The following is a 23,691-nucleotide window of genomic DNA, read 5'->3' as shown; positions in this document are numbered from 1 at the left end:
ATGACTTCTCAGGCAGCCCAAAACAGACAAGAATTACAGAGACATTGATTATAATCTGCAGAGGCAGGATTCACCTGATCTGCACCTGGAAGATGAAGTCCCAATGTCCTTGCCCTAACTATAACTTCTTGATAAGCTGATTCGGGTCACTAACCTAGTAGGAAATAAAGCAAACCCCCTCCTCCTCTCTTGCCATCTCTCCAAATGTGCTAATCTTGTGAGCTGAATTTGCTTCTGTGAGCCTAAGTGTGAACTGCCTGCCCCAGAGCAGTCATGGAGGGATAAGTGCCCTCTTCACACTACTCTGGTGGCCCCAAGATTTTGGCTTCATTTGGTTATTTAATAAGGTTCCTCTCAGAGGCTGTCTGAGATTATACATCCTCTTTCTAGAACACTGTATTTCATGGGAGTTGGAGAAGCCGTAGGCTTTTTTTATTACTGTTATTATAACTGACAGTTCAGAAACCTCTTGGGGTTTTTTGATGGAGAAGTGTTGCAGTGGATATACAGAAGTTTGTGTTTTCTGAAGTTGTTAATTTATGATGTAGCTATGCCTATAGGTTATGACAGTGGTCTCAAGAGTTTTAGGTATCTTAAAATCCCAAACAGGATGATTCCAGGTTAAAGAGTTCTCTGTTTAAGGCCAGAGAAACGTGACAAACAGCCTGAGGAGTGAAGGAAGCAGACTGTGGTGGCTGTCAGGTTGAACAATGGTTTTGGCACACCTGCTGCTTTGCTGCTGAGCTTCTTTTTGCTGCTTGGCAGGAAAGGAGTGATTTGGAGGATAACCAGATAGTTTTGTAGATGTTTTTGGTATGTTTCCATCTTCTCTGAGGGAGAGAAAACAGAAGCACTTGCTTTATATTGTAACTAATGGTTGGTTGAAGACTGGAACCATAAACTTTTGGGGCAGGATTTAATAATGCACTTAGAAATGTGGAAGTCAATATTTTGCTAAACTTGAGGACCCTTAGAAGGGAGTGCAGGGAAACTGATTTACCATGGGAAGGGGGAATAGTTGGATATAGTCAAAGCAATGTGTTAGAGAAATTTATACTCGTACTGCCCCTCTGAGTAGACATAAACATAATCAAGAAGAAAATTAAGAGAGCTGAAACAAATGCATTTGGAAGATGTTTTTTCAGTATCACAGTTTTTCAACGCCACCATGTTCCAACTTATATTATTCCCTTGATGCTTTTCCTAGAAGTTGACATAGATGTAAGATGTGAGACCAGATTACCAGATTACAGTCATATTAATGGTCTTTTTAAGTGACTGAAAAAGCTGGAGAAATTTCCTTTTAGTCTAGCAAAGAAAATGCCTCTAATACTGTACCTTTTTGCTCAAGCTCAGAGCAGTTTAACTTCAAATTGAGTGAGCTCAGTTCTGATGGATGAGAAATGTAAGATTTTTCCAGATCATCCACTTATTGGCACGTGTGCATGCACACGTGTGCATGATTTATTTTATTTTCTTAATTACAGAGGAAGGATGCATAGACTCTTAATCTGGATAAAATATTCTTATTTTTTCCTGTTTCCCTTACAGGTGTGTGTATAAGGAAGTGTTGTATGAGACTTGTAATGCTGGTTAAGCAAGGGATAATAATTATAGTAACAGTGTGTCTGAATACTTTTGTCTAGTATTGAAGGAAAATTTTGTAAATTATTTCTCAAAAAAGTATTTATCTTGGTGTAATAACATAACTGAAAATACCATTGTCGTGTAGTAACCCTTGATAAGGATAGCTGTTACAGATGTTGCTTTCCCAGATGTCAGGTGAGTGTTCCTTGAAGCCCAATTATTCTTATGGGAGAGGACTTCTAAACAGGACAGTGTTTGGTTTTGTCCTTTTATTGCCTTGCTGGTGCTCTGGATCTGAATTGTTTTCTGCCCCAAGTTGCTAATGCAACAGTTGCATCTCTTCAGCAGCTTATGTTGCCAGCATATTGTCTGGGGAAATTCTGGGGAAAACAAGTTCTATTGTACAGCCTTACAATGCCTGTTGATGCGAGCCTGGAGCAATATCAGCTGGTCTGGCACTAACAGAATTTGGCAAGAGAAGGTGTGGGCAACATGTGACTGCTTTGCAACTGGAAGGTGAAGATTCTGTCCTGTGACCAGCTCTAGGGGATCCCAGTGTAGGGAGTGGTGGCTGTGTAACCTGTACAGGAGCCTGCAGGAAGAAGCAAGCCTTAGGGACCATTTTGGATTGCCATGGCAGGATATGGAGTCCTTCACAGTTTTTGAGATGGATGTTCCTAGCCCTTCTGCTGTGGTGAATTCCCAAAAGACTGAAAGTATTTTAACATCAGAAAAGCCGTATTTTATTTAAATAGTAATAGAAATGTTGCTTTTTTAAAAAGAAGTTAAAATCTAGAGAATACAAAATGGAAATAGGCTTGTGTGCAAGTTTCCTGTTACCAACTATGTCTTGCTTGCCCAGCCTGTCAGTCACTGAGTGGTCCCAAATGTCTTAAGGGAAATTTTGTGCTAAGAGTAGCCATAGCACACAATCCCTGGAGCTTTCATCTTTGAACAGCCTTGGTATCTCCCCAGGAGGGCAGGATGGGACTCTGCCCCTGCCCCCAGGTGTGCTACATGGCATAGCCACACTCTTAAAGTGTGGCACCCATAATTAAAAGCCAGAAACCAAATGCTTACATAAATGTTATCATCCTGAGACCCAGTTAGTTTCCTGTGTCCTACTGTGTGTGATGGAGTGGAAGAACCCCTAAAGCTGCTGTTGTCTTTTGCCTGAAACCTTTCCCCAAAGCTTCTCTGTGCTCCAGTGCTGTTCCCTGAGGTACTTTGCTTAGGGAGTGGCACACATCATTGTAGGCTGGGCGTTTTTTCTCTGTGGTGGAAGCAAAAAGATGAACCGAGTACTCAGAATAGAAGACACGAGTTTAGGAAGCTGTGCTTTCTCAATTTCATGTGTTCTGTGCTGGACTAAGCCAGAAACTGCTTAATCCTTTGTGCTTAACATTGCAGCACTCCTGGGAGTCCCTATGTAAAGGGTATGTGCGTTGTCTTTAGTTTCACATGTGATTTCAGCCAGTGCAAGATCAGATTTGGGAGAGCAACAGAAGTAGCTGCTTGCTTTTTTTGTAGAGCTCAAACCCACAGAAACATTGAAAAAGTTAAATTACTGCTGAAAGGAATTAAACTGAACCTCTAAAGTAAAAGCATACTTTTTTTTTTTTTTTTTTTTTTTTTTTTTTACAATGCAGGTTGAAATCTTACTGTCTGATGTTGAGCTAGACTGCAGTTTTCTCTAGATACTTTTTCACTGTTGAAATTAGTAGCTTTGACATTTGTTGTTGGCTGGGTACTTTGCAGTCCTGTCAGAACAGGCCTCCCTTTTGTGTATGAAAGCAGGTGTACATATCCTTAAATTTGCTCCTTGTCAGTCTGTTTTAAAATAACAACAGCAAGAAGTTTCATTAGAGGTGTTTTCCTTTCCTCATGTACTAGTTGGTTAAATGTATTACAACTTTCCTGGGCACCTTCAGAATAGTTTTAATTATATCTTTAACAGGTTTCTTCAGTTGCTAAGAAAAGAGCTCTTGTGACCTACCTCTTCATGGTCTTTTTCTGCCAATGAGCGACCCACAGATAATCTGGAAAGGCCCCTTTCAGGGTATATAACTTCCTCTTGAGTGCTTCCTGGGGCTTGGGGTTTTTTTCTGGCTGGGAGATGTTTTAGATTTTTTGGAGAGGTAAGGGGATTTGGGTTTTTTGTTTAGATGAGTTTGGGGTTTTTTGGTGGGTTTTTGTAGGGAGCTTCTGGTGCCACTCAGTTGGGTCATTTTATTGCCTGGCAGAGAAAAAAAAAATCAAAGCTGTTGACATCATTCTTCTTTTTCTTACCCCAACACCCAACTGATCTGTTCAGTTTGTATTATACTGTATTTGCACAGCTTCTGCTTCTGTGACCCATTAGGACAGAGGCTGCTTGTGCTTAACAAGAGTCTCTTTCATGCTTTATGGATCTCTCCAGGCCACAGCAGGACACAAAATAATCCCTTTTGCATTTGGTGGTTTCACAGTACTTTTCTGGTGAAGACAAAATAACGTTTCTGAATGAAAACAATAGCATCATCTCCATAAGCCTGGTTTTGATAGAAGGAAATTGTGTTATTGTTTCTGCATCTTATAAAATGAGCAACAGTTTGTTTGGGTTTTCCTTCCTCAGTCCATTACTTACAGATTTTAATATTTTAAAATCTTGGAAAGCGTGTTAAAAGTTTTTTAAGTCAGTATGTAATTACGGTAATGTCTGTTAAGACTTAGACAACCAGTTTTTTTTAATCATAACTTAAAAATTTGTATTTGTATTTTGAATTCAGTGAGGCCAGATTTTTGTGAAAGTTCATATACAATCTCATGGCTTCACCTTATTATTAGTTCTAACATAAAAGATACATATTTCAGAAAACGTGTTTGTACAACAATCTGCACACATGAAGCTTTCATTTTTGTATACTAGGCATATATTTTCTAATGTTTGACCAAGAAAGTATCCTTTGTCTATTTTAGCCATCTACTCCAGCTTTCCCATTGTGAGATCTGTTAAACTTGACTTTAAGGGTTTTTTTTACTATCTTTCAGAAGATGTTTTATGCCAGAAGAATTCAAGCAATTTATCTATTTGTAAGGGGCTTCTCAAAGAAAGTAAAATTTCGAGTAATGGAGGTAGCTGAACATCCTGTTATACAAGGGTTCCTTTCCTGTGTTTGTAGAAACCATTTCATGACTTTGCCTATGTTTGATGTTTAGCTCTGAGTTCAGGATTGTTGTGCATTAAGTTGTTGTTATCCTCTTTTTTTCAAAACTCACAGAGACCTGTGAAATGGCTCTTTAGTTTTTAAGGTCTGTAGTGGACTGAGTCTGCAGCTGGGCAGAAGCGCAGCGTGTCCATGGCTGTTGGATCAGCCAGCGATGGACTGCTTGGCCAGGTCTGCTCTGGGGCTGCAGGACCCACAGGGAGGCCATGGCAGCATAATCCAAACACTTTATTTGCTACTTTGGGCCGAAAAGTCTTGAAGTATGGTCATGTCTATTTGCTTTATATTCAGGAAAGGATAGGACCCAGCTCATCAGCTTGCAGAGACAGTCTTTTCCTCTGATTTCCCTCAATGCATTGGTCAGATGTTTTCTTCTGCTGGCCTCCTACTTCTACAGTTCCACTACCCCTGCTTGTCTGTTCCAGGTTGTTGGTGAGGTGTTTGGTGCTAGTGCATATTTTCCCCAACCTGTTTGTTTTACTCTTCCATATGCTATTAAGTGCTGTTGGATATGGGATGTTCTGATTAAGTAAACTTTTTCTTGTGGTGTGTGCAAGTGTTTTTCCTACTAAAGTTCTGAAGTCTTCATTGAGTTTCACAGCAAATGCTTCTCTATACAGAGCCAAATGAAGCAAAAATGAGTTTCCCTGTTCTTATTAGTTATACTTATTCTTCTAAGACTACATAGTAATGATCTTAAACTCAGTTTATGCATGCGTGTGCACACTCGTGATTCTGCTGAAATGTTATTTATAGCTATACAGCACAGATGATTGCTTAAAAAAGAAGAATAATCAGCATGTTGTGCATGCTGAGAGCATTTGCTTTATATCTTTATGTGAAGTATGAATCTATATAATGTTCTGCAGTGCAGCAGTGCTCCTTCTGCTTGTCAGTTTTAGTAAAACAGGAAAAAAATGATGTAAGCATTTAATACTGGGGCCCAGCAAAGGCACTATAAACTGCTGCTCACTCTGCCTTTACTCTGTTTTTGTGAGTTCCCCTATACTACTTTAATTTTGCACCTTGGTGTGTTATTAGTCTGTCAAGAACCTGAGAGTTACAATCCATCTTGGTACATGATAATGGTGGTATAGATAAAACACAAAATACAATGAACTAATACTTTCATCTAGAACTATTATTTTAATACCAAATACTGTCCTGAGCAAAGAAGGAGGGAATAAATGCATTTATGGTACTAACAAATGCATTATCTGGCCCCAGCTGTTGATCACAAGGGAGGTGGGAATTGTCTGCCCACCTCTGTGGAAGTTTTCACTAGCCGGTGTTATCAAAAGGTCCATTATGTGCATATGTTGAGGAAACTGATTTCTGCCCTGGATGGCATCTTTCCCCTTGAGCACTACCAGGAGAGAACAGTGCATTGCAGATTTTGACTTTGAGATTCTTAGCACATCAGCAGAAAGACCTGTTTTTCCACCCAAACGTTGTCCATCTGTTTGATCACAGTTTGTTGCTACTCTCAATGTGTTGCTGCCTTGGCCTAATCTTTGTTGTGTTTCCTTTGAAACCAAAAGTACTAATGGAGCCAGACTTCTTCTGTTTGCCTGTTTTCCTGCAAAATCTGTTTCTTGTATGGTTGTTATTCTGTATGGATATGTGTGTATTTCCACATTCAAACAGATCAGAAATCATTGGTTTATAATAGAGTTTAATAGATCAGAGGGGTTTGGGGTGCTGTAATGTGAACAGTGTATGATTTAGGAGTTGATTGCTACTGACTTCTGCTTTAAGCAAAAAAAGGTGTGAAGATTGACAGAACTCACAGTGACAACAAGGTAGCAGTTACAGATGAGGAAGAATTTTTCTGTTCAGCGGTGAAAATCTGCAAGGTCAGGAAAAGAATGGCAGCAGGATTTTAGGATTTAAAAAGTTACCAGTCATTAAGCCATATGTTGTTGAATACTGCTGACTACTTCTGGAATCCTTTAGGGCTTTTAAGTCATTGTTGGACTGGAATTCACAAGCCAGAGTGCAAATCTCTTGGTTTTTTGGACCAGTGCTGTTATCAGTGGAAGAGAGATGAGTTCATTTGTTAATAACGTGCCATATGAAAATGGGCCTTGAAAGCTTTTGGCAATAGCTGATGGCTGTAAAATACAGAATTTTGCAATCAAAGTGTTTATATCTGGAGACTGAATCAAATACTAATTTAATCTTGAAGCTTTGGTTTGGAAAGTCAAGGTAAAGATTTGGAAAGAGAATAACTGGTAGCAAGAGGCTGACTGAGCTCTTGCTTGAGTCAAGCCAGAACCTTGCATTTCACCAGAGGGTTGACAGCTGCCTATTTTTCATGTTTTCCTGTGTTACACAGGATTGATTAGTGATATTTAACTACTTTTGAGCAATTGCATAACATTTGAAGCTGCTGTGTTTTTCCATTTATCCAAATTCCACAAGTTCCATGCAGAGTGGGATGAAAAGCTGATTTCACTCTACCCCTGTTCCTTGAGAAATGTCTAGCACCAGCCTGGGGTAAGGTAGAGTGTTTTTTAAATATAGGCTTGGGAGAATAAAGTTATATTTCATATATTTCATATAGAAAGAAATAGAAAACTTGAGGACAAGCACTTTGGAAATCCAAGTGAGTTAAAATGTAGGCTTTTATTATCATGTACAGCAGTCTTATAGCTGAACAACTGTGAAGGGTAGATCTGAAGGGAATGCAGATGATTTTGAAAGGATTTGAGTTTACTTAGGATTGGGTAGACTTTCTTAATTTTATATGTATTCCTTGCCTCTCCAACTATCAGAGAAAAGTTGCTGATACAAAAGGGTTGTGTAACATAAAGGTGGCTGCTGCATCCAAAGGATTTTGGAAGTAAAACCAGTGGGCTCATCTGCCTCCATTCCCTGTAACCTCCACAGCAAATTCATGTGCTGAAAGTACCATGATGCATGAGATCAATGGTTATTAATGTACTGCTTTTTCTGTCAGTAGAACCATTGTCTGGGGAGCAAAATGTGTTTTGGCAGTAAGCCCCACAGAAAGTAAATAATGTTGCATTTGCATCTTTAAGTCTGACCTCCACTCTCTCATTGTTTGCCTTTGAACAGACAATAGCAGTCTTTAAGAAGATATGCTTTACTTTAGAAACTTCTAGATCATCTTACAGGTTAAGTAATTGTTGATCAGAAAAGGCTGTAATGCTGGTTTTAGGTATTGAGAGTTGCATTTGGGCTTTTAATTTATTTCTTAATTATAATTTGCCTTTGAATGTTGTGCTGGAGCTCCTTACCAGATAGGTTTTAATAGCTTTTCCCATTATTTGAGAGGCAGCTGGATATTTTAAGTCTTCTGAACTGTTTTATGGAAGTCTGGACACAGCTACCTTACTGTCTCAATAGCTGTATAGAAAAGTGACATACTTTTCCATTATTCTGAACAGAAGTCTATGTGGTTGTCAGCGCAGAACACGGGTGTTTATCAGCTGATGTCCTTATTTCAGGAAGGGCTGCAGAAAAGGCTGCTAAAACTGTAACCCTGGAGGAGAATCTTCTGCATTTCAAAGCCAATGGCTTTCTTCTGGGTTTTGGTGGTTGGGGTTTTTTTTTTTGGTGGGTTTTTTTTTTTCCTCTTAACTGTGAAAGATGCTCTTTAAATAGATTTGGCTGACTGTCAGGCTTGAAATCAAATGATTCAGATTAGGTAAGTGTTTGCAAGATTTCATTACACTGCTTTAAGGGGTAGTCCACCAGAGTTTTATAAAACCTACTAGCATTTTGGATGAGGAAGTTGGAGAATGTTTTGCTGTAAAAAGAATGTTTTCATGCAGTATAAAGCTGTACTTGACCCCAGCGGTTTACAGGGTCTCACTTTGGAGTGTTTCTGCAGAATGGGATCTCTCCATGCCTCTTGTTGGTCTGAGCAGTTAACAGGAATGTTGAGTGGGTTGGTTTTCATGTTTCATGGTTTATTGGTTGTTGGTTTCGAAAGTTGGTATAAAAACATTTTTTCTTCATAAAATTGTTCAGTTTTTTTCCTTCCTATGACTGTAGAAGCATTAAGTTGTCTATAGAAATAGCAACATTGCTGCATTGGGGAAATGCATTCCTAAAAAGTGATTGACCCATCAGGATTTTGGCTACAGTTTCTTCTGTTGGTTGATAGGCTGTATAAATACAGTGGTAATGACCAAAAATAATGTTTGTTATGCTAGATTTGTTTGCTGTTCTGTCTAGTCTTATCCATTTTTGTTTGCATTATCTTGAGGTGATCTCTCAGAAATGGCCTCACTGTGTCTTCTGGAGAAACCTGTGGTGTTAGATCAGGCTTGCTGTATCAGTACTCTTTGCAGAAGCACATCCATGGGTTTTGGGAAGCATGTTTTTAGTCTTCAAGATCATTTTGATTGTCTTTATCAGTTATTTTTAGCCAGACATTTGGATAATTTGCTTCTAGTAGGTCGAAGGATTTCTTTGGTGTCTGAAAGAGTATTTATCATAACCTTAGCAAACTCTGTTTTCCAAAAGGCTCTGGGAAGTTAGCCTAAGGTCCCTGGTACTCACAGCTTTGTCTCTACAACACTTCAGGGACTGAGAATTGTGCAACAGCACATGGGAAACAAGGAAGAGCAGTATGAGTCTGTTGGGGGCACCAATGGCACTGAGGTGCTGTCAGTTGCAGTTCCTGGTTCCTCCCAGTTGGCACACCTAGCACAGAGCCAGGTAATCAGGTTGTTCATGTAAAGGAAGACTGACAGATGGGTGCAAGCTTGACAGCAGAAGTATTACAGACTCTTCCCTGCCCCTTTCTCCCAGCAGAGCCATCAAGGCTGAGAAATGCATGCATAAAGCAGAATTTTTTTCCCCTCTGTTGTCCCATTTGTACTGTGAAAAAATTCTTGGCAACAGAGATGAATGTAAATCTACCTTTTTGTAGTTGCACTTTATTGTCTAGGTGAGCAAATGCATCTGTCTCGTATTTCTGGCTAGCTAAGAATCTCAAAAAGAAGAGACATCCTCAAGAGGAGGAAATCATCTTCTTTTGCTTCTGTCGGGTCATTCCCCTCTTCACTCTTTTCTTCATCCAGCCTCATGGTTATTTGGTATTGGGAAGTTTTCCACCCCTCTATTTTATTTCATTACCTTTAAGATTGAATTTAAACTGACTTGCAAAGCTGACTATCTTTTGGGATGTCTAAACTAAATTAAGACTTTAATATTGATATCTCTGCAATTAAATATAATTTAATCCATGCAGAAATTCACAAACACTCTCATCATTGCAAGTACATGGAGAAAGTGTGTTCTCAAGCCTCTATTTCTACAAACCTTCCATCTAGCTGAGAACAGCCATGGGATTATTCTTGTGCCTCTTCACTGAGTCAGGAGCCATCTGGGTGAAAACTTTCATCAAAATCCATTGTCTTGGACAAGTCTGTCTTTTTTTGTTATCAAAAGATCTTGATTTCAAAGCTGTTTCTCACCTCTTTGGGTTTCAGAGGTGTTGCAGCATGTGAAGGCATGATTTGCCCTCAACACCATTAATTTACTCCCTACCATCAGAATAGGTGGTAGGATACTGGGGGAAAGGAGTCTCTTCTCTAAAATCAGACACATTCACACATTGAAGCATTTACTTTGTTCTGTGTTTTGAAAGGTTTTTTTCAGAAACATAAGTAATAAACACTAAATTTCAGACATCTGCTCTTATTTAATAGTCTGATAAATGCTTAATTGGTGGTTCCAGCCACGCCTAGTGCTCTGTGGAAGCATCTTTGTTCCTAAACAGGGTTGTTCTAATTCACCCACATGCTTGGATTGAGAGTTCAAGCAATAAAATGTTTGGCTACATGAGACTGCAGCGGGAGAGGGGTGTTACATTCCACACACCCTTCCTCCTCACCCCCAAAAATGAACAATGATAGTGAGCCCTTGCCAGAGAATAAAGGATGCAACTTGAGATGTTACATTTGTGTGATTGATTTAGCAAGGGAATATGGGGATAAACAGGGTCTTGAAATCTTCTGTGGTACATCTTGTAGAGTGTTGTGTTCTGCTGTCAAAGGACAGACTCTGGTTTCTTCAGGCCAGAATTGTGTGCTGAACCATGGCCAGCTTTGCTCTGGGGCTGTGTTGCTGCAGTGATGCCCCGTGCCTGTCTCTGTGGCTGGGAGCCCTCCTGCCTTCCCAAAGGAAGCTGCTACAAAGCAGCAGGAAGATCTACAATGTTGGGTTGGATTTTTTTATTATATGTTATCTATCATTATTTTATTTACTCCTTATTAAAGAATTTGTATAATGTTTATTTAATATGAGGAGTTGTATGTCACTGGCAAGGTTTGTCGAGGTTGGCAGAGTGCAAAGCTGTGATCTGGAGACCTGGTTTTGTCCTAACTGGGTGGTTACCAGCTTTAAGTGTTTTTTGCTTGTTCTTAGCTTTGCAAAGGCTGTGTAGCCAAATGAGCAAACTGGATGTGCTCCTGTGGGCAGTCATGGTGGTAAGAAGTCAGTTCTGCTAAGCCTGAGCAGAAGCAGTGCAGGTACTGAGCTTACATGGCTACTGTAAGGATGCAGGCCAGTTTGAAGTAGTCTTGCTGCAATGGGAGAACTGCAAAGCCTCTAGTCCTGAATTTTGTTCCAAAACAATAAAAATAAACTAAAAAAAAATGTAATCACTTTGTCATATCTGATGTAGCTTTGCTCAAAATTTGTTCAAAACTTAGTTTTACAGCCCATTTTGAGAGCAGAGTTGTGTTTTGAACTTGAAGTCCACTGAATAGGTGCAGCTCTTAGCTGTGTGTCTTGGGCATGTTTTGGATTGGTTTTTTGGTGGTGTTTTGTTTTTTTTTTTTTTTTTTTTTTTTTTTTTTTTTTTTGTTTGTAGGTGCTTTGGAAAGAAGAGCAGGTGTTTGGCTCAGTGGTTTTTGTGAGGCAGCACAGAGCCTGCCTGTCTCAGTTTGTCACACTCAGCACTGCTCTGTGACACACAGTCTTAGCCACTGCACCTATTGCAAGTAGTGTTGCTTTGCAGAGATCCCTAAATTGATCCCTCAGTAGCTCACACGGTATGGTTGGCTCATGGTTCACTAAGGGGTTGAGCAAAGAAAGGGGGCTGAGGCTGAAATTGCTTTGAAATGACTCCTGTGTAAGTTCAGCACTCAGGAATGTTGTGTGACGGGCACGGCAATGGTCTGTGCCTGCAGGCTTGCAAGCATGTCTGAAATTTTGCATGGCACACTGGCAACCAGGACTACTCATCTGTGAGAAGATATTTGCCTGCCTTACAGCAGTGCTGAGACTTCATTAATATTTGCAGAATGAGTTTAACAGAAATACAAATGAAGTATCAGTAGAAGGGAATGTGTTAGGCTGCTGTAACAAATTTGGAGGTATTTAGGAAGTTCTGTGTGTTTTGACAGGAGATGAAGAATTTATAATTGTGTGGAAGATGAAGAACATGCCTTCAGAGATACCCAGGGTATCTTTGTAGGGTATTATACTCTCAGTTAATTTTTGCTGATGTGCAAACCCTGCATATGTCTATTTGGTAGTGACTTCATGCTGCAATTAACACTTAAATACATTTGGATTAGGGTTATCTTGCTCATACTAGCCCTAATAGGTAATTTCAATTGTTGTTATGTGTATCAAAATTGGTAGAATTCTAGATGTCATTGCGAATGTCCCTGGAAAATACTATGCAAGTTTCTTTAAATATAGGTGGACTACACTTAAGAGAATTAAAAAAAAAAAAATCTGTGCTGTCATGAATCTTGTCATTCCTGTTTCCGTGCCTTTTATAAGACATCATCTATCCCATGTACCTAGATTAAGGAGAGGTACACATAGTTTCTGATGAGGGAAATTTGGAGACTTTTTTCCCTGGAGAATGCAGTGGGTTGCCAAGTCAGGGATGAGCCTTGTGCCTTCCATGTTCAGTGCAAAATGCCAGTTCTGGGGTGGAGAATGTGCTAGCATGTGTTCATAGAACCACAAATCCCCGTGTAACTGTTTGAATGAATAAGATACTATTAAAAAAAAAAAAGGCACTACAAGATTGTAAAGGATATGTTTGACTACTGCCATGGGGTTTACTTGAATGTTGTGGTTTATTTTTTTAATCTAGTTTCCTTCTTAACCTTGCCAACATACTCCAAACTTCCTTGCTGTTACATGCTTTTCTCAGAATCCTCTGTTCTTTTCCATATTATTTTATTTTTTGGGTGGAGGAACTTTTATATTTTTTGCTTTGTCTCTGAAGATTTAGTGTCTTGTGGGAGGTGAGGCAACACTGCTCTTGGCAGAACACCACAAAACCAAGAGTAATTAAATGACGCAAGCCTTTGATTATTTTTCTCTCTCAAGCTTTCTGGCACGGCCGGGCATTCCGATTGCAAAAGGAGGATCGGGAGAAGAAGTTTCTAAAGACTGCCTGCAGAATTAGAAGAGCTGTGTTGGAGACGTCTCGCTGCTATAGAGCTCTTCGCTCTCAAGTTCTGGAGTTACTTCTTTTTCCCCTGTGAGGCTAATGTCTCTTTCATCACCCAAGATACATGGAACTGAAAGAGAGCTGCCAAGGTTGTGTTTTGGTTTCTTTGCACCCTTACTAATTGGATTTTTCCCGTGTTCTTCTGGAGGATTATAGAAGGATTACAGAAGCTGTGTTTTTGGGGGTGTGGGAGGAAGTTGTTGTTTTTCTCGTCTTGAGTCTGGGACCTCCTTGATTTGCCATTTGTTCTCTGAAGTTGCTGCCTATTTGGAAAAGGGAGAAGCAGCTTAACATGAACTTGCACAACCATGGATTCAATCCCTTTGCAAATGTTCTATGTGGCTGCTTTTAAAGGAGGTTTTTGCATGCATAAGCAGCAAATGAAGAATAGCATCCCAGGCTGGATTTAAAAGAAGCAAGCTCCTTGAGTCCTGACAAAAGGCTAAATACTGTTTAAACTATATTTTAAGGAAGACTGGTGTTGTTTCAGTTTCAAATTTTTTGAAAGGAAGCATCTGATCACGTCAAATATTCTGCCAGCCTCAACCTGCATTTTCTGCAGCTGAAACTGGAAGATGTCTTGGAAAAGAAATTACTTTTCTGTGGGTCGGGGCAATGTACAGGGCATGTTTACTCCACGAAATACCACCTCCATAGCACCCAGTAAAGGTCTCAGCAATGAACCAGGACAGAACAGCTGCTTCCTGAATAGTGCACTACAGGTAAGAGCACAGAATAAAGTGTGTTCCTGGTTTTGCCCTCTGTCTGTTGCAGTGTTTTCCTAGGCACTGTGCAATATAGCCAAACTTGAGTACATAACTGTTGGTGGGCCTAGGTAGAATAAAGCTACATTTGGAAAAGCAGATTGAGTTGTTGAACAACTTTTTAATTTTCAAGTTTTCCTAGTGAATTCAATAGCATTTACACAGTCATCATTTACTTGAATGTCTTGTATGTGTAAGCTTCTAGAATGTCAACCCATGCTAAAAATATACATAGAAATTGTATTTTAAAATAATAGGATATTGCATAGCTTGCAGAATGCATACTCCTTAAAAGTAAACTTTTTTTGTTGAACCAGTCAAGGTTTGATAATAACTATACAAGATCCACTTTATGTAGTTCAGTTTTCTTTCTGGCTGCTGCTTTGTAGCTTAGTTTAAATGGCTGAGTGTTTGCCTTTTGATTTAGAAGAATTAGAAGAAAAATCTTTTCTAGTGCCAAATTCAGTGGAGTGGTATGGCTGCTATAGAGATGTTGTCACCATTTAGATGCTTCAAATATCTGATGGTTGAGGTTCAGTAATTTTGGCAGCAGGGCTTAAAACCCCTTCACATCAGTTTCCATCCCTTCATATGACTTGTCTGTGCAGAACAGACTGTATCACTGTAGGTTTGACTTCTGTTTAGTTTTTTTTCCATGGGCACAATCAGGTTCTGAGCTACAGGCTTCCATATACCCCTAGTGCAAATAATACATATTTGTATAACTATGACCCTCAATAGGCTTCATATGTTAGGAATGACAGGGCAAAGAGAAGTTTCTAGTGATATTCTGTATCAATTACCTTTATTAAGCTGCAAGGTGTAATGACCAGCTGCTTCCTAATACTGAGTTAGTGAACCTAGGTTTGGACTAAGTAGATCTTAATACCAGCTGCATACCATACATGAAGATGAAAGCATATGACCTGGTCTTTAATCTGCTACAGAAACCCTTTTCTTCTAAAGCTGAAGAGAGACAGGATACTGAAAGTACTTAGAATCAGAGCTGAATGAAAAAAAAAGGCAAGATGGTAATTGTTTCATAAAATACATACCTCTGGAGTATATCTTAATTTTTTAACACTTGGTCTGAAATGCTCTTGAATGTTTGTTGCTCCTCACTCTTACAACTTCCTCTAAACATTCAAGCTAAACTCCAGAGGCAATTACATAAAAAATTGGACTCATTTCTAAATATGATTTTTTGTCCTTTTGTAAAGTCTGCAGTAGTTCTTCAGGAATGTTTGTCTGTAATCAAATGTTTTCGAGGCTTATATTTCCTCCCAGGCCCTTAAGTACAGGGATAGTTCGAGTACAAACATAGCCCTGGCAATTATGAATTTTTGGGAAACTTACAGATTATATTTAAAAATGTGTTTACTGAATATTACATATTAGTATGGTTTAAATAACAAATCGTTCCAGTTGAAAACACTTCTTGAAACCTGCACAAATTTTGCCAGGGTGCTAAATTTTTTCTAGCCAATTACTTGAGGCAAATTCATCAGAAAGAAGAAGTTTGGTTCCTCTGTTTGTGCTAATGAAGCATTTAGCCAGTCACATGTCAGCCTGGACCTTGCTGCTCTGTCTGGAACCTGGCAGGACGTGATTTAGGTCAGGGCTGCTTTCAGTGCAGACTTCTGCCTTCAGGAAGGCTGGTGACTGAAGTTTGCAGGGAAGTTAGTTTGAGCTGAAATAGCCAGTCCTGACCACATTTATGCATAAAGAGCTCACTGTAGAACACCTCAGAGGTGGACATTGTTGCTATTTTATAGATACAAATTTGAATAATTTCCCAAGAGTGTACAGGTTTAGTGGTAAAGCTGAAGAATGAAAAACCATGGTGCTGTTAGAGCAGATGTCACCTCTCACCGTTGCTAGCGGAACATGTGAATGCCCGCTTGCTTTTCTGTGCTGTGACCCTACCCAGTCACACACCTGGTATTACCACCATAATAATTCTCCTGAGAGAAAGCTGTGACTGCCCTAGCAGGCTGGGGTTAGTAATCATGGCCTGTCAGGACACTTAGGAATGATAATATTGGGCATAACGGATTTTAGCATTCTGCTGTTTCCTCTCCACGGACTCATTTATGTATATGCTGTTGGTGCTCTGTGTCTTCATAATCTGGGCTTTCTGCTCAGAACAAGAAAGCTGTGTGGGATTGGAAGAAAGGAAGAGTTTCATCTCCATCAGTCCAGGGGGTGTCCTCAGCAGCTCTGCTCAGCTTTGTGGTGCAGTTGCCCTGTGGCTGGCCCTGGTGCCAGCACAGCAGAGCAGTCAGAGCAGGTGCTGTTTAAGCCAGCACTGCCACATGCATGGAGAAGTGAGTTTTCCAATCTAAAAGCATAAGGCAATAAATTCAGAGGAAGGTCATACTGTAAATGAGCATGTGAAGGTTACAGCTAAAGAAGAAAGTTGAAAACATCAACTTGCAGTTAGATAAAAGGTGTCCCTTTGAAGGTGATCACTGCTGACATTGGTATACTTCTTGGATTATTCAGCATATGCAATTTAATCAGAAGCTTATGCAATATTTAATGTTATATATTCATAGAATTGGCTGTGCCCCTTTTCTGTTTCAGGTTCTGTGGCACCTGGACATTTTTCGCCGCAGTTTCCGGCAGATCACAACGCACAAATGTATGGGTGATTCTTGCATCTTCTGTGCTCTTAAGGTAAAAGTTACAAATGCATTGAAAACCATTCTTTAAAAATTTGAGCAGAAATATTTATGATTTTTAATTGATATTTATAATCATACTTGCACCTGAAAATATGTGAGAACAAGGTACAGATGATAGCTAGTGGTCCAGGATCCAGTTTCTAAAACGTGTTCAAATGTGTTGGTATGGTTTCAGTCACAAAGGACTCTTAATGGTGTGCAGGTCATTGTGAGTCTCCATTAGTTCAGACAGTAAAATACAAGTTTGCTTTATTTCTTCCGATTTATCATTTGGTATACAAATATAATACTGTATGCAATCAGTGTGCTCATCACCATTTACCTTTCCCTTCAGAGTTACTTTAAATGTCAGGATAGGGAAGGCCATTTAGCTAAGCCTTTCTTCAAACAGTTCAAAACTGTTGGTTATGTAAGACTAAAAGGCTATTTTCTACTGTAAATATTGATGTCTGCATTAAATGGCTCAGCTCTTTGTAGTCTCTGTTTTAAAAAACATCAATTCTGTTTGTAGCTGCAGATTCAATAACTGACTGTCACAGAGGCTGCCAGGACAGTAAGATCTAGATGTAGCTCTGATTTGGAGTACTGCTATGTACTTGAGTAAATTGTGCAATCCTGTGTCTCTGTTTGTCTCTATCAATTAATTTGTTGCATTCTGGGGGTTTTTTGTGACTCCCTTTCTAAATTTTGCTAGCTCAAACCCCTAGCTTTTTGTGGGAGAAATGTATATGATGCAAACATGATGAAAATACCTAGCTTTAATCTTCCTGAGCAGTGATTTTCCTTTCTGAACTTGAGACTTAAACATCATCTTTGATCACAAATGCGTTGTAAAATCCAACTAAATATATCAACTAATTGTAGAGAACTTGTGTCATGAATTCTATGTACAGTAATAAAAATGGCAGACACTGTGTCTTATAAAAATGGTAAAATAGAGAGTGCAGGGTTAAATTAAGATCCTCTGACTTCCCAGGCAATATTTATGATATAACAGCTGTCTTGCTGCTGTTAAGTAACGTCACAGGTGCTCTGGTAGAGACAGGCTTGAAATGAATTATGTAGGGAGCTTTTGGGCTGTTGTTGAGGAGTTTTCACTGGCAAATTAACACTAAAGGGGAGACTATTAAGGCATGAAGTGAGAGAATTTACCTGTTTTTCAGGGGAAATTTGTCTCAAGACATATCTATTGAAATGATGAGACAGGATGATATTTACAGCAGTATCATCAGAAGAGGATGTAACAGTGGGTTAGAAGCAAGGTAGTGCATCCGAAGTGAGATACAGCTCTTCAGACACAGAAAAGATGGAGTATTAAATATATCCCCTTCCTTAAAGGGGAATGACAAGACTTAGTCATGATCTGGTTTGAGTTCATTAAGTTCAGTGGGATAATTCAAAGGTATCTTTTGGATCATGCCCTTGAGTAATGTCAAGTGCTTGTTGGTATTCTTTGTTAGCCAAGATGAGGTCAGAAAGAAAAGGATTTAGGAATTTACTATGAATGTAAGCTTTTGCCGTTCTGGGGTTTAACTGAAAAACATGATCAAGGAAATACCAGATCAGACAGGTTCTGCCATGAATGAAAGTAGACTCTCAACTCTGCACTTGAGTCCAGGTTTCAATATGGAGATAATAGTTAAAAGCTTTTCTGTATAGAATACTGAAAAAAGAGGGAGAGGGATGTGGAAGAATATTGCAGAAAGAAGGAGAGGATGAACCTTTGTGTTACTGATCTTGAAAGATGAACTGCAGACAAAGATACATGGGGATTAGCAGTGCTGGTGTGAGAGGGAAAGCACTACAGGAAAACTGGAAAATGACAGGATCTCTGAAATATATGTACTAAAAGCAGACATTGGGTCAAATAATGTTTAGTTTTGTTGGTACAATCCTTGTTTTTGATGTCTTGAATTGTGTAGTGTGCTATTATAAACTAGGAAATGACAGGTGGTGTGGTGGAATTCACAAATTCTATGCATGCAGCCGTGTGTCTATTTTTTAATAAGCAGCTTTTGAAAAATTTGCTGCTGTCTCTTCACTCACAGATAGCTGCAAAGATTTTATGTGTGTGTGTTTTTGGTTTTGTTTGGCTTTTTTTTTTACCTGAAGTTCTCAGCAATAATGTTCCTAGGTGGCAGTTGTTACAACCCTTAATTTCCAATAAAACAATAATATTGCACCAAATCCTCTACTACTTTTGCACATTTTGGCAAACTTGTGTCTGGTTGTGTGCAGAATTCCTAGAGCTCACAAAAACTCTTAAAGAACACGTGAGCAATTGAAGAATTACCCAGACAATTATTTATGAAAGTGGGCAGTAACCAAAACTTGAAAAAGTAAATAGATTCCAACTGGTCCAAATCAGAAAGTTTGCATCTACTCTATGTGCAGTCTGTTCTTCATGGGAGATTGCTGTGCATCCTACCAAAGCCTGTTCCAGAAACTCTTTCTCTGGGTAATATTGTGCCAAGCTTTCACTTTATTATCTTGTGTAAAATGTTGATGTGTACATAAGTATTTGAAAATTTCCCCCTCCCCCTTTTTGTGTTGCTATCAAGTCAAATACCATTATAAAGGTGAGTTATAAGGGCTATCACTTGACTCTAAGTAAAACTGGGGGTGACCAGACCTCCCCTCAACCCCTAAAAAAACCTCTGGGCACCAGAAATGTAAACTGTCTTGCTTGAAAGCAGCTGAAAAGGTAGGGATATTCACAAGGGACAGCCCCAAACCATGGAGATGGTCCCATTCATCTTCATGTTCTCCTTAAGCAGGCAGTAGAAGGGGGGGAAAAGGCTGTTCAAGGTGTTTACTCGTTCTCTGCTGCCCTCTGGATCAGTGTTTTCAAATTGCTCTATTTTCTTCCTCCTGTAAAAGTCTGTCTGGTACATGTTATGTGTAAACTTCTGTAAGACAAGTGGGATTATGTGCACCTAATGCTGCAAGCATCACCAAAAGCATGTTTTGTGTTCCAGGGCAGCAGGGTCATTCCCTCCCTTCTGTGCCCATCTCTTCCCCTGCCCCAGCTCTCCTTTCTGCTCTGGAAGCCTTTAACTATTGTCCTGCCAGAGGATAATGCTGGATTAGCTTCCAGGTCTTTGACATCCTCTTTTTCTTGAATCTTGCCTTAGGCTTTGCTAAGATGAGGGAGAAGAAGTGGCTGGATCCAGTGGGAACACCAGAATTTGGAGCTCTATACCATGCGAAAATCTCCTATTAGGGTCTGGGGAGAGGTAATTAGCCTTGCATGCTGTCAGGTGGATCTGCCCAAAACACTTGTCCACACCAAGCAAGGTGGAGGCAGGACATGTTTACCCTTCTTCAGAGCATGCTGGCATGTTCAGATTCCAGCCTGGCCTGGGAAAGGGACAGTACTTGTGGAGAGGAGCCTATGTCATGTTCCCCCACTTCACTTCAGGGTCCTTTCACAGCATACCTGACACCATGTTGTATAGAGATGCTTCATGCTCTTCTCCTCCTCTGAAATGTTGCTCTGAAGGTGACATCCTCTTCCTTTTGGCTCTAGAGGAAGATAGTCTTCTCTAAGCTAAATTTAGCCATGGAATAACACTGAAGTAGTTGTATTTTTTCCACACTTTTTTGGCTTGTTGCAACTGTTTCTAGGAATTTGGATGTCATGCACTGTATTTACTGTAATTGCTCAGTTAGCTCTCTAAATATTACTTGTAATTTCAAATATGGGATCACAGGACAGTGATGTCATACCTGATCAAATCACATTTTATTTTTGTACCACGTTGAAGACTTCCCATTTCACAAATTCTTGAAGTCATTTTAAAACTTGATGTTTTAAAACTTGCTCCCTGACTGTGTTTATGTAGCTAGAAAATGAACCTTGAAATCATTCCAGATATGCATTCCTTGTTATTTGGAAGTTACCTTGCATCAACAGCTATAAAAAGGGAGAGTTGTGGACTCTGTGCTGGAACCCCAAACACTGCCCCTTAAAATGTGGCATTATTTAAGTATTTTTTTCAATATACCAGCTGTCCTTACCACTATGTGGTTTGCCTGCCATAACACTGGAACAGCTTTTTGATTTATTATTTATGATGAAGTCTACTATGATTTGGTTTATTTTCCTTTTTTTTTCAGCATGACTTTGCTTTGGTGTTTATCACAGCTGGAAGAGGGTAGGAAGGGGGAAATCCGTCCACTGTACTGAGCATGCCACAGAGAGTTTGTTCTCCTTCCAGGGATTGTACTGAGAGCTCCATAGCGCCAGGATACGGCACTGAGTGTTTTTTGTAGGTCACAAAGAAGAATGTTCTATTGATTGATACATTCTAATAGGGCTGGTCTTTTCTGTTGTTTTGTCATGTGCAACAAAAGCAGGAAGAATGTGAATTTTCTGTGTAGAGATGATGTTGTTTAAGATGAAAATGGAGAACAGTAGGGTTTTACAGCACTTTAAAAAAGTGGAATGACTACAGTTGGTTCTCATAAGCCACTTGCTTGAAATTGAGTGATTTATTCTGAAATGTGCATCATGTGGTTGAGACCATAATAAGTTGGTTGCAAAGATTACATCCTCTTTTTTATGCTCTTTTTCTAATGACAGTAGTATTTCAGGTAGAATAGTAGTCAAAACACATAAAATGATTACTTTTATTGTTTGAATGTTTTCCATCATTTGGCACTTGCAGTTAACTGCCTGCCAAATAAACTAGCAGCAAATACAGTTCCCTGAGTTAATAAACTGGTAATTGAAGCTTCCAAATAACAATTGGCTGCTTTGATCTTGATGAAGCAGTTAATGAATTGTTACCTAGTAGATGTGCACATTCTATGATTTGAATTTCTTTTCCTGCCACCTTCATAAACAAGACTTGTGTAAAGTATTATTTTTACTTGATTTTGGTAGTAGCCAGAAGTGCCTGACTTGATAGTCTCTGCTGGGGACCTGATCTTAATATTCAGGGTACAGTGTGAGCACAAATGGAAGGTACATAAAAAGAAGGGAATGAATGGAAATCTAGCTTGATTGTCACCAGACTTAGAAGTTTGAAAAGAGATCAAAAGACACAAGACCAAGTAGACATAAAATTTGTTGCAAACTTGAAGGTGAATATAACACAAGGAAATGTGGGGAAGAAATTGAGCTAATGAAAATACTGTGGGTATGGGAGGCTGTTGTGTTTGGATAGGAGAAAAATTATTTTTAGCAGCCATTTGAAACAGATTATTGTACTGAGTATGAGGCTTCAGTGGGAGAGTGTGATGTTCTGAATGAGAGATTAAGGTACTACAGGCAAGAAAAAAAGGTGCACTGAGCAGGGTGAGAAAGACATGCTACTGGAATGGAATTAAAAAATTATGCAAGCAAAAATCCCATCACCAAAACCCAGAAACAGTTGATTAGTGTAGGGAATACTAAGGTGAGGGGAACATGTTTTGTTCTTTGAAATACCATACCACTAGAGCTGCAGTGATATCCCTATTCAGAAGAAGCTTCTATATAATTCTGGAAGGGTTAGTTCCCAGAAAGCTGCCAAGGACAAAACTCAAAATTACAGTGCATAAACACTGTTCTGATTCAGTAGCTGTTCCCTATTGTCTTCACCCATCAATTTATTCTTATGTCAGCCTACTTTTGCATGCTTGATTAGAAAGACGCATGTGAATGTGTATCAAATTTGGTTTGTTTCATCAGTATGGTTAGTTACACACTGCAGATGTCAGTTTACCCCAAATAAATGGAATACTTCTTTCCTAGGGGAGGAAGTTGATTCCAAACACTATTAAAGATAATTAGGAGCAGATCTTGTAAGCTATAGGCGGGGGGTTGCAGTTATTGCAACTTTCAGATCTTTAAAAGAACTCCCAAGAATGCCTGTCAAGCCCATGGGTTACCTAAAAGAGTACTTGTTATCTTTAATCAGTAAGTCAGGTGGAAAAAACTTGGTTTATGATCATGCATGTGAATTTTAGTGTTCTGAAATGTCTTCAAGGTTTCTTGAAGAGCTGTATGATAAATATACCTGGTTTCAAAACTTAGGTTGTTTTCCTATATTTGATCCTTGATCAGTGTACATCTAGGAAGTTCATACTGGCCCCACTCCCAAAGTTCCCAACGTGGAGGACATTATTTTGGATGGCCACTGACTGCAGTGCTTTGTTCTGATGTGTGCCAGGGGCCCAGCTGTGTAGTAGTAGAAAGGATATGAAGCCTTCAGTTTAAAAACTATGAAAAAGCCTGCTGAATAGTAAAAAAATGGAGTGAGGCCCTACAGTTGATAGTGTAAGATGGTTAAGGAAGTTCCAGGTTTGGACCCATCTGAGAGCAAGCTGGTGAAAGATAACAATGTAGTTGGAGTTGATCTTAGTGTTTGGGGAAGGTCTATATGCAACTAGATGGACGTAGCGAATTTATTGGTCTTAAAGAGCACATGCACATCCAAATTTTATTCTCTGCTAGCATTTCCAGACTTATGAAGAGCTGTAGGGAAGGGGATGTGAAGGGAGATGGGCTTCTTTTCCATATAGAGCTCTCATAGGAATGCAGTATAACCAGAACACAGACTTGCTATCTCAAAAATCCCTTGCTTGTAGATGGGCCAGCATGCCAGGAACCATTTGCTCAGTGTAGAAATCAAAGTACTGCTATTAATACAGTATTAATAATTCTTAGATTTTATGTTAAGCTAATTTTTTTTTTTGTATCGCCTCCTTGATTTTAGTTACTGGAAACAGGTAAAATAGAAGAAACTTAGCATTTTCATGGGGCTTTTAGCAGTGTTCAATCTTACTGTTGCCACTGCCCGTTTGTGTTGGAACGTAGGCATTGAAAGAGATCATCAGTGCCGTTAGTGCACTGATGGGATTTCCATCATCTTCAGTTTCAGAAGAAGTTGAAGGCATTTTTGGAGGAGAATGAAGTTTGAATGTTTCATTTATGAAGTTCTCATGCTCCATAGTCCCTTGGAAGAAAGGTGCCATGAGAACTCCTGGGGCAGAACAAGGAG

General features: G+C 39.4%; 1 protein-coding gene across 7 annotated transcripts in view; it reads left to right on the top strand.

Annotated features, from left to right (window-relative positions):
* USP54 (ubiquitin specific peptidase 54) overlaps nt 1-23,691 on the top strand; it is a 91,638-nt gene that overhangs the window by 31,556 nt on the left and 36,391 nt on the right. For 6 of the 7 annotated variants that reach the window (XR_008483039.1, XM_054276598.1, XM_054276600.1 and 3 more), the window contains exons 2-3: nt 13,128-13,973; nt 16,602-16,694. Coding sequence is in view for 6 of the 7 variants with exons in the window: in XM_054276598.1 (XP_054132573.1) it covers nt 13,827-13,973; nt 16,602-16,694 (240 nt within the window). In the remaining variant the exon portion in view is untranslated. Of the gene's footprint in view, nt 1-13,127; nt 13,974-16,601; nt 16,695-19,836; nt 19,939-23,691 lie in introns of those variants that run through there. The other variant, XM_054276601.1, reaches the window with a different exon arrangement.

This window comes from Melozone crissalis, unplaced genomic scaffold, assembly GCF_028551555.1.
Source record: "Melozone crissalis strain CALT ecotype California unplaced genomic scaffold, PUWL_Pcris_2 ptg000019l_1, whole genome shotgun sequence".
NCBI lineage: Eukaryota > Metazoa > Chordata > Aves > Passeriformes > Passerellidae > Melozone > Melozone crissalis.
The sequence above is the reverse complement of the archived record's forward strand: the minus strand, read 5'-3'. Positions and strand labels throughout refer to the sequence as shown.